The sequence below is a fragment of the Aythya fuligula genome, chromosome 18, assembly GCF_009819795.1.
Source record: "Aythya fuligula isolate bAytFul2 chromosome 18, bAytFul2.pri, whole genome shotgun sequence".
In the NCBI taxonomy this organism is placed as follows: domain Eukaryota; kingdom Metazoa; phylum Chordata; class Aves; order Anseriformes; family Anatidae; genus Aythya; species Aythya fuligula.
Window position 1 is genome coordinate 8,945,820 of NC_045576.1, and position 15,708 is coordinate 8,961,527.

The 15,708-nt window shown below is 48.9% G+C and overlaps 1 protein-coding gene across 12 annotated transcripts in view; it reads right to left on the bottom strand.

Moving 5' to 3' along the window:
• The window catches only part of CACNA1G (calcium voltage-gated channel subunit alpha1 G), a 94,959-nt gene that overhangs the window by 36,604 nt on the left and 42,647 nt on the right, over positions 1 to 15,708 (bottom strand). For all 12 annotated transcript variants that reach the window (XR_004254022.1, XM_032199589.1, XM_032199595.1 and 9 more), the window contains 4 exons: positions 11,449 to 11,549; positions 10,228 to 10,351; positions 7,121 to 7,189; positions 6,065 to 6,249 (listed from right to left, as the gene is read on the bottom strand). Coding sequence is in view for 11 of the 12 variants with exons in the window: in XM_032199589.1 (XP_032055480.1) it covers positions 6,065 to 6,249; positions 7,121 to 7,189; positions 10,228 to 10,351; positions 11,449 to 11,549 (479 nt within the window). In the remaining variant the exon portion in view is untranslated. The remainder of the gene's footprint in view (positions 1 to 6,064; positions 6,250 to 7,120; positions 7,190 to 10,227; positions 10,352 to 11,448; positions 11,550 to 15,708) is intronic.

Genomic DNA, 15,708 nt, shown 5'->3' on the forward strand with positions numbered 1-15,708 from the left:
AGCCTTGCATGAAAGAAGAGAGGGAAAGCAGCCACGTGAGAAGAGACAGACCAGGAAGGTCAGTTGAGGAAAGGAAGATGTAGAGGCTAGCCCCACGTTGTTTAAACTCAGAATGATGATTTTAATCTAACCCGCTGTCTATCCTTGATCCACCTCCTGATCAACTTCTTCTAGTTGCCACTCATTACAACGTTTTTAAGGCTTGGCATTTTCCTGTTCCTATTAATTGGCCCAAAGAGCTCTCTAGTTTCCAGACTTGATCACAGCTTCCCTGGGATGCTGCCTCTTGTTTCAGTTCATCCACAAGCACACCCCTTTATGTCTGTAGCACGTCCAGGACTGCAGAGTCCTCCCAGAGCGCACTCCTGTGTGGTTTTAGGCAAGGCTCTTGATTTCCCTATTTCAGCCTGGAGAAACGAAGCAGGTGTCTGTATGTGCACCCACAGTGCTGCTACGTAGAGACCTGAGCTGCCCCTTGGTTCCACCAGTCTCAGCTTTATACCTGCTGTACAACCCCAGCTACAGAACCAGTGCTGTCATCCAGGTGGAACTTCACCATTGGGACCGCAGGAATTTCACCTCGTTTCTGTAGTTCCTCTCTGACTGGTACTGCACAGAATTTCCTAACAGAGGATTAGCTTATATGGAAAGGTTGGGGGAGAATAATGAGCACATCACCAGAGAAGCTTGTTAGAATATACTTATAAAAGAGGAGAAACTGTACTATACTCTCAAAGACAATATTATGATGAAAGGGCAAAGCTTGTGAGCGTTAGAGAAGCCATCTCCCCATGCTGGGCAGGATGAACACAGTATTCAGGATCACAGACATGAAAGGTGGAGAGCTGGGGGACTGACAAAGCCATCTGAAGAGGTTGCACACCTCCCCCCTCTTGATGCCAACTGGAGTTAAGCATTTCACTAGCTCTGTAAATCAGCTTGTACTGATGCCACAGAAGCTGTGCTCTCCTAGAGCAGAAATAGCTGTCTGCTGCGTCAGCCTGATGGGGGGAAGCGCCTGTGTGCTCCTGGGTACAGGCTGGTGGCTCCTCTGAACGCTTGGCACTCAAAAGTGCCACAAACTTCCCCACCTTCTTGTTTCTGCCTGGTTCTCTCTTTTGCCATCAAGTCTTCTCACCGCCTCTGCCGTTTGGCCCCAAACCCAGCTGCCCCGCCTGAAGCACAGCTTGGAGTTCTGTTGTCTGGAGAAAATCCAATTTCTCCTCCTCTCTCCCCCTTTCTGGTCTCTGGTGCTCCCAGCAGAGGTCCCCATGGACACGTCCACATGCCCGACATGCATGGCCTGAGCGTGTGCTTGCCTGACCTGGGTTGGGACCACAGCCAAGCCTGCACGAGCCCTCTCCTGCCCCAGAGCCCACAGCTCGAGCAAACTGCGGCGCTCAGCACACAGGCACTGGTTCTTTCAAAGCCTCTTGGCTTTAAACAGTATCCTGAAGACCTAAAAATTATTTCCCTTTTTTCTGGTTAAATATTTACTCAAAATGTCAAGGGTAAATCATCAATTATCCTCTTAAAAAAGAAACAGATGGTGATATTTTTATCCACTCCCTTACCAGTGAAACACAAAAGGCAGATGCTTCTATTACTCATTCTGGGTGTCTCTTCCAGGTAGCTGGTGTGGCTCCTTATTTTGGACACCTCAGCTTTCCTGATGCTCAGACCTGGGGTATTTTAGGAATTAAGCTGCAGGAAAAGGGCTTATAAAAGGCTCAGAGAGAGAAGCAGCTCAAGGCTGAGGTGCTCCAGGGGATGGCATGGACCCCATGCAGCCGTGGCAGTGCAGAGACCGGTTGGCTCCCAACGCTGCCTACAAGAACTGCTCCAGGCTGGGGCAATTACGCTGCTGCTGTCATGTCATACCTGCACTGAGGCTGAGAGCTGTGCCTGATGCAATGGGGTGGCTCATCCAGCCCAGCAGGCAATGTCTGGAGGGCAAGGACTCCTCCCAGTCCATGTCAGCATACAGGGCCAGGCAGTCTGAGCTTGAATCCCAAACTTTGGGATCCTCAGATGGTCCTTCACATATTACCCTTGCACTATCCTTGGTGATATATTACAACTGCCAAACTACAGATGGGAAACTGAGGCACGGGAGGATCATGGTTATGCTCCCAGAGCTCTGCGGGCACTTCATGTCCAATGATTTCAATAGAAATTAGGCACATTGGGATCTTGGCTTAGGTATTTTGCCCGCAGTTATGCAAGATGGAACGGAAGTCAGGCCTTGTAAATTGAAGGCCTGTGGTCTAGCTACTGGAGCATCCTTAAATTTGGGGGAACAAGGAAGAAATTTAGCCTCCAGAGTCTGAAGCTGATAATTTTCTCCAATGGTTATTAACGAAACCTATCCTAGAAATAATAAAGTGATTTCCCCTGTGGTATACTATTTGGTATCCAACAGAGATAGAAAATAGGAGGTTTCTCATCTGACTTAGCAAAGTTGCGTGTATTGAGAAAAAAGGGCTGAAGAACTGCAGCATTTGGCTGCTTTCGGAGATTTGATCAACCAGGGAATTCCTCAAATGAGAATGCATGAGGGTAAAAGCTGCCACCAGTCTAGCTCCATGCCAATGCTGTTTCCAGCCCTACGGAGAGAGAAGACTTTGAAAAGATTTTTGAAAAATGATAGTTCTTACTAATGAAAACCTTCAGACCTTGGAGCTGCCTCAAACTAAGGGCCTGATCCAATGTCGAGGCAAGTCCGTGCAAAGTCTCCTGCTGTCTCTCTTGAGAGTCTGATAACTCTCTCAGAAGTGCCAATGAAATCCTCAGCATTTCCAGATTATTAGTGTCAGCTCCAATATGTCAACAGACAGCATCCCTGTGCCTCATCAATATTGCCTGAGATCCTGCAGATATCAGGCTTGCAGACTCGTACTGTCTGATCCGCCACTCCTGCAATTTGTTGCTGAAGGATCCAGCTGATTTGGAGCCCTCTGGACGTGCCAGAGCCGGGGACTCGCTGATGTTGCATTCAGGGCAATTCCCATCTGCATTAAGCGTATGACAAATAGGGAAATTGAAGTTAGACCGTTTTTTTTTTTGTTCGTTGTGAAGAAATGCTAATCCCTCGAGCTCCTCCTGGTTCTGCTGGTCTCAGCGTTCACAATGCTGTCAAACCCCTTGTGTGAGACACTCCAAAACCACTGCCAGCCTCACCCCAGCTGGATCACATTTCCTAACGTTAAGCCTGCTGGTCTGATTAGAGCACTCAGATGAAGAAGGAGCACTTAGATGAAGTAGCAGATCAACATTAATGAAGGCCTTCCTCCACAGATTAAAAAAAAAAAAAAAAGCAAAGGTGATAATATGACAGGGAGAAGTGAGTCTATGAAATGACTGTTTCATACCGCAATGGTATGAAGAGTGAATAATTTATCCATCTGTTTTGAAAGGCAAAGCCCAGGCGCTGCAGAGAGTAAAACAGCACTGAAGTCCAACCAAATTAATTCTGAATACATTTTCAATCTTGATTTCTCTTGTATCTTAAGCTACAACACTTGATCCCAACAAGAGCAGGTTGAACGCATTAGGAAGGAATGTTATTGTATAAGCAATCCCTCTACTGGCTGAAACATCAGAGGGTCATGGAAACATCTTTAAATGTCACTCCTTTGTGAATATATTTTTGGAATTTTGGTCATAAAGCTGGGCTTGAATGCTCATGGATTCAATTTGGAGGCTGATAATCAATCATGCAATCAAAAGCCAGTGATTGGCACGCAGGCCAGAGCTTTTTTATGCCTGTGCAAATGGCACAAGCATGTGTGGCTTCGTGTGCTGCATAAAGCAGCGGGGTTGTTTGCACGGGAAAAAAAACAAGCGACAGAACAAGGGAGGTCTTTCTGCAAGAAGGACCCCTTCCAGTTATGAACCAGAAAAGCCAATGTAGAGGCAATGAGGGCTGTCCCTGCCCTCAAGATCGCGTGAGAGCTGTGGCTGCTCGCTGACAGTGCCCTCCCTGCATCACCATCCCCAGGTGCCTGCAGGATGGGAGGGCAGCGGGCGGCCAGCTCCATCCCCCAGTGGTGGGCACGAGATGCTGCTTGGAAAGGAAAACCAGTGACTTGACCTTGATATGGGGACTAGGGCCACGGCATGCACAATCCTGCTGCCGTCCTGCACCGATCCAGCCTGGGATCATGGCAGGGACATGGAGACCCGCGGCAGAGTGGGACAGCCCGGATGCACATCACTGAGGCAGATGGGTTTCCACAGGCAGAGATTTACGACTTAGTGAAAAGTCCCTGGTTTGATGGCTGCTTTTTCATTTCCTACAAATCTAATTACAGGGGAATAGAACTGATTGTGAACATATTTAGGGAATGGGCTTGTTGCTGTCTTTTTGCATTTCCTTTGTAGTATAAAGCAGTGTGTTGGCTGAAAACATTCAGACACTCTTGAGAAAACATATTGAATGCCAACAGGAATGGAATAGCAATGGAAGGACCTAATCCTGCACATGCTCCAGATGGCAGGTCTTCCTCCGCCCTGCAGCTACTCCACGGTTTATTCCCCATAACTGCAGACTACTCATGCACATAGGTGACTGCAGGGAAAGACCAGCAAATGAAGCCTCGAGTCCTGGCAAGGCAGACCTACAGATCCACAAAGTAGCACACAGGCGTTAGGGTCAGACAGCGACCCTAGCAGGGCTCAGCACAACACAAACATCTCCCTCTAGATCTGATTTAACCACACCACCTCCAGAGAGGAACTTGCATTCTGCAGTTCAGAGACAGGAAAATGATCCTTGTTTTACTCTGAGATAGCCTGATTATTTTGCAAGTTTTCTTAATGTCAGTCAAAAATCAGTCTAAACAGAAGAGCAGAACAGATCCAACAAACCAGAAATCTGGCAGAAACTCCCCCCAGAAACAACAGATGACATGGAGATGCTGGGGGACACCTGAAGAGAAGAAATTCTGAACTGGAGTCACATAGGAAGACAGCCTAGTCAGAGAGACGAACCACACCAACAGGAGATCTGTCCAGATAAAAATGATTAAAGCAGCTCATGTCCTAAAACTCTCCAAGCACAACATACACATTGCCCAGTTTAACAGAAACTCTTTCAAAGCTGTTAAGAATATTTGAAGGATACATAATGTATGGTCATGGCTATTGTTATTTAGACTTATTATTCACACAAGGGTAGTAAAACAACATCTTCTGTCAGAAGCAGAGTCCTTTTTTTGTTGTTGTTGTTGTCCTGAAAGAGAAAATCCTGACTCAAAGAGAACCTTTTATGAAGGAAGCAGCAGTACGATATGACAGGCACACAAAGATGCTTTGAGCAGGAAGGTTTATTAGCTGCTGCATAACAAGAGCAGCAACAATGGCATTAAAGAGGGACTGCATTTAGCATGGGGAGAAACCTTCTTGCCTTGGGGTATGGGACCAAACGGTGCTGCTCCTGGGGCAGGTTCTTGCCCAAGGGGCGCCTGCCTCAAGGCATGGGATAGTGCCTGCTGCCAGCGCTGGGGGAGCGAGTCAGAAGGCCAACTGCTTGCAGCTTGTCAGGGCAATATATAAAACAAATATCTCCTTAAAATTAATGGGGAACGGAGGGGAAAAGGCTTCTTTGCATTCTACGTTAAGCAACAGTTTAGTCTCTGCTTCCTTAAAAACGATCTGCCACCTGCTACTAATTTCCTTCTTTGTTACGAAAGCCATTGACTGCCTGAAGGAAAGGGGGAGAAGAAGCTGTTAAGCTGCACTTTACACAGAGCAAATGAGAACACAAATAGCAGGGGATGTGTGTTTTAATGAGCAAGAGAGGCATTGATCAGTTTACTACTGCACTTGGGGCTGGTCCCAAAACCCAGCGAGTGCCCGAGTGCCCGGAGCCCCTTGCGGCTCAGCGGGACCCGCAGGCCGCTCATTGTCTGGGGAGCAGCAGGAGGCTGGGCACAACACGCCGTGCCCTTGTCTCGCCTGCCCCTTCCCTTGCACGAGTGCTGCTGCTTTGCAGCAGTGGCTCAGCAACCCCTTGGGCACGCACACCCTACGCGCTTTTCGGTCTTCCCCATCCTCTGCTTACCTTAAGGGCCGCAACGTCCTCAGCAGTCTCAGAACCCTCAGCATCCCCAGGATCTTTGTGCCGCTGTCGGACACCATCGAGACCAGGATGTCGATGACCGAGATGAGAACCAGCACCCCATCCAGCACGTTCCAGCTGCTTTTCAAGTAGGCTTTCTCCCCAAAACACAAGCCTAGTGCCACCACCTGCCCGGACAACAAGTTGCAACAAATTAGGACTATTGCATCCAATATGTTTTCTCCAGTTAGCAGCCTGCTGAGAGTGCATTATTTACAGATACAAGTCTGTGAGTCCATTTGCTTCCCAGTATCGAAGCCTAATGAGACAAATCAGCAAAGTGTTATATTGCAAGGACTGTAAAATAACTGCAGATACATCCCAGATTGTCCCTGACAGCTGATGTATTTTAAATGCAACTAAGCCTAGCTGCACAGAAGTGTTTCTAACATGTTTAGATCTGGCATAAAAAGTTTGATTGTGTTTTATTTCTATAGACTCCTGGAGTAAAGGTTCAGAGTGGCTGACCCACAGCAATCAGTTACAAGCTTTGCAAATACAGAAACTAGAGAAACTTTCCATAGAAAGAGCAATTGTTCTGTGAGATCATTATGAATTACACAAGAGAGATTTACAGCAGTAGGTTTCTCAGCCTCCTGCCTCAAACCCGGCAAAGAATTTCAATGTGCTTAAGTATCTTCCTCCTCAGGAAAGCACATAGCTGCTTAGGTTGTTGAGGACAATGGGCTGTTGAAGACAATGGGACTTCCATGCATGGCTGAAGTTAAGCATGTGCTCAAGAGCTTTGCTGAATAGGGAAGGATTGCTGAATTGAAGCATCCCATTGCTCATATAATGGTGTAAATCAAGAGCAACTTCAGTGAAATTGTTCTGATGTAAAACGTGCTCAGAATAAGGCGTGTGGTGGGTATTTGAATATGATTCAGAAGGGGAAAATATTCACCTCGCTCGTCACTGGTAGACCTAGAAGTTTTGCAAGCCCAATGTAATAAAATATCACTGATATAACACAGACACACATCCTCCAGCTTCATTTACCTTAACTGTCATCTCAGTCAGGAAGATAACCGTGAAGATGTAGTTAGAGAGGGTTAGGAAAATCCGTTCCTATAAAAAAAAAAAGAAAGAAAAACAAGGGACAACATTTTACGTCTCACTTTCCGCAGCTCTACGCCTCCCTGCGCACATTTGTGCGGCTGCCAACTGCTCTGCAGCTTCTGTGCTGAACCAGGCCTCGGACTGTTTGCTCGCGGAGCGGGGAAATCCAAATATTTAGACAACCTCGCTGCGGGCGGCCAGGCTGTGTCAGCACCATGGAGAGGGGCAGCGGCGCAGCACCGGCCCCTCCGCCAGCACCATGGCGGCCCCCAGGCCCCCGGCTGCCCCCCAGGCTTCTGGCTGTCCATCCCCTAGGCCTCTGGCTGCCCCCCAGGCCTCTGGATGTCCCCCAGCAGACACCTGGCCATCTCACACCCTTGGCACATCTCTCCCTGCCCCTCACCTGTGGCTGGCGCCGTGCAGCGCAAATATCACCGAGCTCCCAATTCCCCAGTAAATTAAGTCAATATTGGAGCGGCTGTGCTGCCAGGCGAGCGGGACCCATGGGAGGCCAGAGCATGGCTGGCATGAGCTGTCACTGCTCCACCGAAGCCGAGAAGCTCCGGGGGTTGGTGCCAGCTGAGACCTGTCCCCAGAAGGGTGAATCACTCGCCCAAAGCCACAGGCGAGACCTGGGCACGAAGCCTGGCGGTCTCATCTCCCCATCCACTGTGCTATCCACTAGACCATGCAGTCCTCGCTGCCACTGTTCTGAAACAGCAGCTAGCGATTACAGATGAGGCCATGGACCGGTTCCCTATCTGTAGTTAGCAGAAACCTTTCTTTTTTAATGATGACTATTAAATAAATTACACTTTTCCCTAATCCCTAAGCAATCTCTGATTGCTTGTGCTGAGAAATGGATGGCAGACAGTGGAAGCTGGAGGAAAGGTGGGGAGTGTGCATGTATACACGTGTGTGTACAATTGAACTGGCCCTGGTTATGCTAATGACAATTTTGGATTTATTTCTGCTGCTCTCTACAGAGCAGTCCTGTAAGAGATGCAGATCTCTCACTCAAAATGAGATGCAATTTCAACAAGACAAAACACCTTGGCAACTCTCTCACTTGCCAGATCATGATTTACTGAAAGTGACTCAGGAACCACAGAGTAGCTTGTTTCCATCCTGGGCCCATAATTAATTAGGTGCTAGGCCTGCACTGTGATTGCAGGAGCTGTGATAGGGAACATCTCCGGCTGCCCGCTGACTGCCACACAAAAGACGGCTGCGAGGGCGAGGCGGCGTGCGGGAGGAAGAGGGTAGGGACCTGCTTGTGGTGCTGGAGATAAAACAGCAATAGCGTGGAGGAGACTGAGGATATTACATTCCTCTCTGGCAAGCGTGGGGCTATTTTGAAGGATAATCTCCACGGGCCATGTCGCGCTCTCTGAAATGGGGAGCGTGTGTTGGCTAGCAACAGCATCCCCTGTTCCGATAAGCCAGCTGAAACTGGGGCAGGGAAAGAGAACTCGCTTGAACAAGCTAGAAAATCCACAGCTCGGGGAAGCCAAGTACAATTATTTTAAACAACTCAAGCTAAACTAACTCTCTCCATTTCCAGATGAAAGCTCCATCAGTGCGGGCAGGGGCTGCACACTCCTCCTGGCTGCCACTGCTCAGCATCAGCATCCTCCTGCTCCTCTCTGCTGCTCCCAGACCACGGCTCAGCTCAGCTCCTGCCCCAGGTGACCCAGTTCGGGTCCCTTGGCTACAACCTGATGCTGAGGAGCCTCACACTGATCCCTGTCCCCTTTCCTCTCTGCACTCTGCCAGTGCCTGGGGACACCACAGCTCATCCTCCCTCTCTTATACAGGCAGCAGTGCTGTTTTGTGCTACATGCCATGGGCTCCTCTGACTCTGCATGTCACACCGCTCCCTTCATCTCCATGCAGGTACAGTTCCTTTCAGAGCCAGCCTTGGTGAATGGTGGCTCTCAAAGGACACAGCAAGGGGCTCCAAGGAAGCATTTAGGATCTCAAGGGTGTCCCATTTGGGGAACAGCAGGGTGATTTCCTCCTGCTAGATTGGCTGGCAGGGAGTCCTGCTCTTGTCTCGCAGCTGTGAGTTGGTGCTCCATGGCTGCACAATAATCAAAAGAGGAAAAAAAAAAAGTGGATTTAGGGGAAGAACCTCCGGGCAAACTAATTCAGTAAGGAGGACTACTAGGGAAAGCTTAAAATAGGCAGAGAGCAGCCACGACTCCAGTTTTAAGGTCTAACATTGAAGATCCATGAAAATGAACAGCCTGACACGCCTACGACAACAAAACAGGATTCTATACGATTGCGATATGAGCAGTCTTTTGCAATACATCAGCAAGAGCCCAGCATATATCTCAGCCGCAACCTATGCTAAAATAAAAGAGCAACCGGATGATCCTGCCCCCCTGATTGATGGAAGTTGGTGCTGTGAGGGTCTGGTTTGAAAAATCATTACACAGTCAATTAAAGCAAAATGGTTCAGGGAAATGGAATTACGGTGCACATAGCAATTTGGTTTTGCTTGTGTCACAACAAAGATCACAGACAAAAGGGAGAGAAAAGTATGAAATGAACAGTTTCCCCCATTCCCTTCGCACCATACATACGTGCCCGTGAACAACAGATGGATGAAACGAATATTGTGCTGAGAGAGGAAAAGTGTTTGAAGGTTGATCAGAGAAGGAAACTGAGACAGATGCCATGCTTATGCCACGAATTCAGACCTCGATCATACTTGCAGAAATGGGCTATTATTAGGGGAGCCTCGATATGTGGCAGACCACGAGCTCTGCTCTCGTTCTTTGAACGGACTCTGGAGAGGGACCAAGAGAGCTGGGAGCAGCAGCCCCAGCACACGGAGCAGGGGATGGTGAAAAGCCTTTCCTGGGACAGCATTACCCCGGTAAACACTGTACTTAATTCAACACATATGCTGGCAGCTTCCCATTTAAAAAAGGAAAAGAGAGAGCCCAAATGCACGGCGGTGGGGTGCAAGCCACATGAGCTGGCTGCACGAGGAACACGCCAGCCTGGAGCACAGAAAACATTAACCTCAAACTCACAGCGCTGTGAGGCTCGATTTTGGGTCGTTCCATGGCAATGGTAATGCAGTTGAGGAAGATGATCACCAGGACGATATGATCAAACATCTTGTGCGTGATGATTTTATTGCACATCAGACGGAATCTGCCAAGGAAGAGGGAAAAAAAAAAAAAAAAGACAACACACAGACTAGCTGTTAATGCTCGGCTGGTTGGGGACGAATACGCTCCCGCCTGCGCAGCAGCCGAAGCACGGTCGGGGAATCGAGCACCCTGTTTGCACAGCAGATGAGCCACAGTCTTGCAACCCCCTCCCTGGCAGAGCCCCATGCTGCAGGCAGATCTGGGTAGGAATGAAAAAGGACCCGAGCTACAAAGTTCGATGCCAAATTTGGGCCACAAACTTCAAGCCCCGGTTAAAACCAGAGAGGAATCTGCCCCACTCGGAGTGGAGCAGCTGCTTCCCCAGCTCGGACAGGCAGCCAGGTGTGGATCTGGCCCCTGCCTGGTCCGCAGAGTTCAGGTTTAACTTAAATAAAGGAAGAAATACCTCCAGCAAGCGTGTAAGGGTTGAGTGCACACAGAACAAAGAGACAGAAGCTATTTATCGTGACAGATGGCTGTACACTGACCCGGGATTTATAATGCCGTATTACATTCCCCTAAGTCTGTTTCTGAAAATCTCTCTAATCTTGCTATGAATGAACTCGAATGCTGTCCAGGGCCCACCAGCTCAAAGGTGGGAAACCCTCGTTAAGCGTGGGTTAATGTCCAGAGGAAGAAAGAGAGCCTGGAGCCCAATTGCCCCATGGCCGGGCTTTGGGAAGGGCAGCACTGGGGTAAGGAGAGGGCAGATTTATGGGGCTGGTGGGAGAGGGAGGAAGGGAGGGGGAGGACAAAAGTCAGGGCTGAGGGGAGGTTTAGCAGGTGAAGGAGGGCGCTTTGCTGTGTTGTACGTGTACACCAGGTGCAAAACTAGATTTTTCTGCTTAATGCAGATCCTTTCCCTCTCATTTCCAAGTCTCTTTGCTCCATTGAATAAAAAACGTACAGAGCGCTGGCATCAGCGATGAAGCCTTTGCCATGCCCAGGCTGCAGACCACCACCAAACTCTCCCATGCCAGGGCTGTGCCTGCACCAGAGCACCCTGTGGTGTAGGGACCGCCGAGGGGACACGGGTGGTGAGCCACCACAGCGGGGACATCCACGCCAGGCATCCTGCTGCTATGTGAGCAGCCTTACCTTGAGTGAGGAGCGAAGATGTAGATGGACCAGGAGTCTCTCTCTCTGCAGCAGGCAGGAAGACGTGCCCGGATCCAAGCCTTCACACGGTCCCTTTTGCTCTAGGAGGAAAATTTACAGCAGAGACGGACCAGGAGGGAAAAGCAGAGAGAACAGTTAAAACCCCCAAAGCTCCCAAGCAAAGGATTCAGGGCCATTTTTCACTAAACAAATATCCCCAGATACTCAGTAAAGCCAAAGGAAAATGATCTTTCCCCAAAAGACCTTCAGGGGATGGAGCTCCAGAGGCCGGGTGAGGGCTGTGCTGGTGCTGAGAGCTCGTGGGGCCTCACCTTGCTCATGGTACCTTCCTCCAGCACACGGCTAGCCAACAGGATGGACTTGGTAAGTAAATCCTCTGTCCCAGAGGAGTGATAACCTGCTCAGATCAGCCACAGACCCTCCAGATTCTCGACAGACGCTTACCTGAATCTTCTGAGTTGTTTTTTGTTTGTTTGTTTTTTAAATTATGTATAATGCTTATGTCAAAAGCTATAACAGCAACAGAGGGAGGGATTCCTGCTGCTTGCTGGGTCAAGCCCTGTGGCTGTGCACCACTGGAAAGCCAAAGAAGCCATTTGGGACCTGCGTTTCAGTCCAGGAACATGATGGCAAGCATCTGCCTCTCATTCGGCATGAACAGATTAGACAGCAGATTATGAAGCCAGAAAGGAACATCGTGGCCAGCCTGACCTCCTGGATGAGCACGGACCTTCCAACTCCCCCGATTTAATTCCTACTTGAAACCACAGCACATCCTCAGCCATGCACACTTATGTGTTAGACTACCAGGTTATTTAAGGCCAGGAGGGCAGATTGTAGTGCCGTGGCCAACAGGTCAAGTAAAGACACAAAAATCTCAGTGCCAAGGGGAAGCCTTGTCCCAGCTGTGACAGCCTCTGGATTAGGTCTTCTTGAATTCTCAGCCACAGATCTCCAAAGGGAGGCCAGGATCTTTAAGAAAATTATCCTGACAGTGCTGTGAACTCACACACCACCAGCAGAAGCCACCCAGCACCCAGTTCCCCAGCTGAACTCCTCACCCACCACGCCAGGGCTTCCTTAGCCTTTTCTAATCGAAGCACCGGGAGACAAACCCGCAGACCAGTGCAGGCAACATCACCGCAGTGCTTCGCGTTGGCAGACAAATAAAAATGAATTCTCACTCACTCATTACCCTTATTTCCCCACTGCCACGTGGGTCTGAATCTGCACAGGTGTGGGAACACGGCTGCAGGGCTCCTGGAAGATTATTTTGCAGGTGTTTGGGAACGGCGCCGCGAAGCACAGAGCAGGAACTGCCACTGGTGCCCAAGGAGCAGGGTGAACCACAGGGCTCAGGCACTTGTACGCATTTCATCTTCAGAACGGGGAAGGGGGGATTCTGTGCTCATTTTGAGCCAAACTGTTAGCAATTTGAGGTACTCTGGACTGTAAAAATGGGATTTGTTAGGGTAATTGAGTGGAATGGAGGAAATGCTTTCTGCTCCTACATGTACTCAGCCAGGGGTCTCATTAGCGATGGGTAATAGCTAGTGTAGTGCCCATCTTAATGAAAGCACTTGGTGATAACCTGAACCCTTCAAAAAAGGAAAACAACCTTGTGAAAATTACAAGAGAAGCCTGCATAACAAAAAAGCTGGGTTTTTCTGCCCCTCTCCTTTGGTTGTCCATCCTTCCCTCCCCTTCTATGCACACACGCCCCAGGCCATGGCACACCAGTAGGTTTTGGCCACATCTTGGCTGTTTTCACATTCCTTTTCCAACTCCAGGCAAGGAGTCAGAAGTGCTCCCTTCACTCTAAGCTGTATTTAATAGAGCATGCATCCTGGGGATGTGTTATCCCTCCTAGCAGCCTAGACTGTTAAATTATCCAAGAGTTAACAAAGGTAGAAAAAAAAAAAAAATAAAGAAAAGGATAAAATCGTGTGTCTGTTCAAAGTTGCAGCAAAAGCAGTGATTGCTACCCCAGCCTCTGGACGTGGAGTAATAGCTGCAGCTCGGTCCAGTTCATTTTGCTAGCTGGAAGGTTTCCAGAAGTATCTATTATTCAAAGCAGTTCTGGTATTTATCATGGGGATTTGTAGTGAATGGTAATGCGTCAGCAGCACAGAATGCTTCTTTATATTCCTTTTGTCCAATTTTAATGCCAAAGATATTTTGGGGTTTGTCTAATTGTTGCAGCTCCGAGTTCATGGGCTAAATCAGATAACAAAGGCAGAAAGCGATCTTCCATCGCGTCCCTATTCAGCGTGTCAACGCGAGGGCAGCCGTGGCTGCAGCTTGGCTGCTTTGTCCGAGGCTGAGTGCTGTCCTCCCGTACATCCGCATAAATCTATAGTCAAAGGAATTACTCCAGATTTCCACTAGTGAAACAGCCCAGTTGGGTAATTTGAGCCAAATGTAAGATATTTGCGAAATAAAAAGCGAGCTCTTCCAGCCCAAGTCCCATCAAACGCTTTCTCTGCAAGGTCCAGACACACATCAGCCGCGCACAATCAGCCTGATTGCTGCTTAAGCCCGCATTATGTTCGAAGCAATATATCAATTATGTTGTTTAAATCACATCTATTTGTTCATAAAACACACCTGGGCAGGATGAATAAAGACTGGGATGGGAGGGGGGGAGGAAAGAAGAAAACTACTCCTTAATTTGGGTGCTGGTGGCTTCACCAAAACCCAGCCGCTCACAGCAGCAGCCCCCCCAGCAACACGGGCATGGATGCGGGGGCACACGGGGCCGGGGGCAGTGATGCTCGTTGATGGGCTGTGATGTTGCCTTCACCCCACACCTTCAAACAGCCCCCCCCAGCCTGTGCGAAGGAGAGCTGCTGTGCTGCTAAATAGCTTCTTTTTTTTAGGACTTCCAGATATTAATGTACTTCTGAGGGCAGGGTGAAAGGCAGCTGGCATTAAAAGATGACTGATGCACTCCTCCGAGTCAGGGAAAGGGTTAGATTTATAAAAGATTTATTATAAGGATGGGGGGGAGCCGTTGAAAAACGCGCTACGAGCAGCAACAGACCTCCAGGCAAGCTTGAAGCTGCACAGAGGCACTCGGGACCTGATTATTTGATTTTAAATATGCAGTAGAGGCAGGCTAGGATGGTTTGGGGGAACAGCTGGACTGCACATCACAGGAAAAAATGCAATAGCTGGAGTGAATCCGAGCTGTGATTGCAACATGCAATAGGGATTTTGCCCCTGGGAGTAGGGGACACTTGGCTCTGCCCTCGCTTTCCACTCTGAGCACTCGGCGTTTGAGTTTTTCTTCTCTCTGCAGGGCACAGAAATTTTACAGCTGGCATGTGCAGCGACCTGTAACACAGCCTGGATCAGAGATCTGGCCAGCAAAGGTCCCCCAGCAGATCCCCGACCTCAGGTACAGCCACACAAACCCAAGCAGGCAGCAGATCGCCAGGTCGGTGAAGCTTCTCCTTGTCTACATCCACACCCCGAAGAAGAGATTTTGTCCTCCCTAATTTTGTACTTCTGGGGAGAAGGGAGATCGGGGGCCCGATTCAGGCCCCTCTGAGCAATGTAAATTCAGAATAAACTCTCTGAAGGCAGTGGGGCTGCACTAATATAATGGGAGTCTGAGAGATCCAAACGAAGCCTTTGCACCGCCTTTTATTTCTGTGCAGAGGCAATCAAAACCATCCAGCAAGGAGAGCTTGTTAAGCTTTGTTGCAGAAGGGCATATTTAGGATTGCTTTGATCTGAGTAACAGTTGAGTTCTTTTCTTCTTCTGGTGGTAGGGGAGTTTTGAATATTATTTTTTTTTTCATTTAAAAAATAATGACATTTTTTTTCTGACTTTGTCAAAGCTCGCACAGGGGCAAAGAAACCCCCAGAACGTCAGGAGGCAATCACAAAGGGAAGCTCCGCAACCTGGGGACTCATTTCACTAATCTAAGCAATATTTTCCGATCCGTCTGGTTTAGCAATTTGCAGTAAGTGCATATTTCGGAGCACGGGGAAAGGCAGCCGCCAGCTGAGGATGTCCCAGCTGCCGAGTGTGGAAGCACCACCGGCAGGGGCATGCTTTATTTACCCCGTTTTGTCTATTCTTTCCCTAGGCATTTGCTTCTGAGAGCTCCATGGAAAGGGTAGGGACCTTTGGTCTAACCCTGCGTGGCCAGACCTCAGCACGCAGAAAGAAGACATTTAATTTCCCCTAAAAGCAGCCACCATTGCCATAATAAAAAATTAAAGCCACAC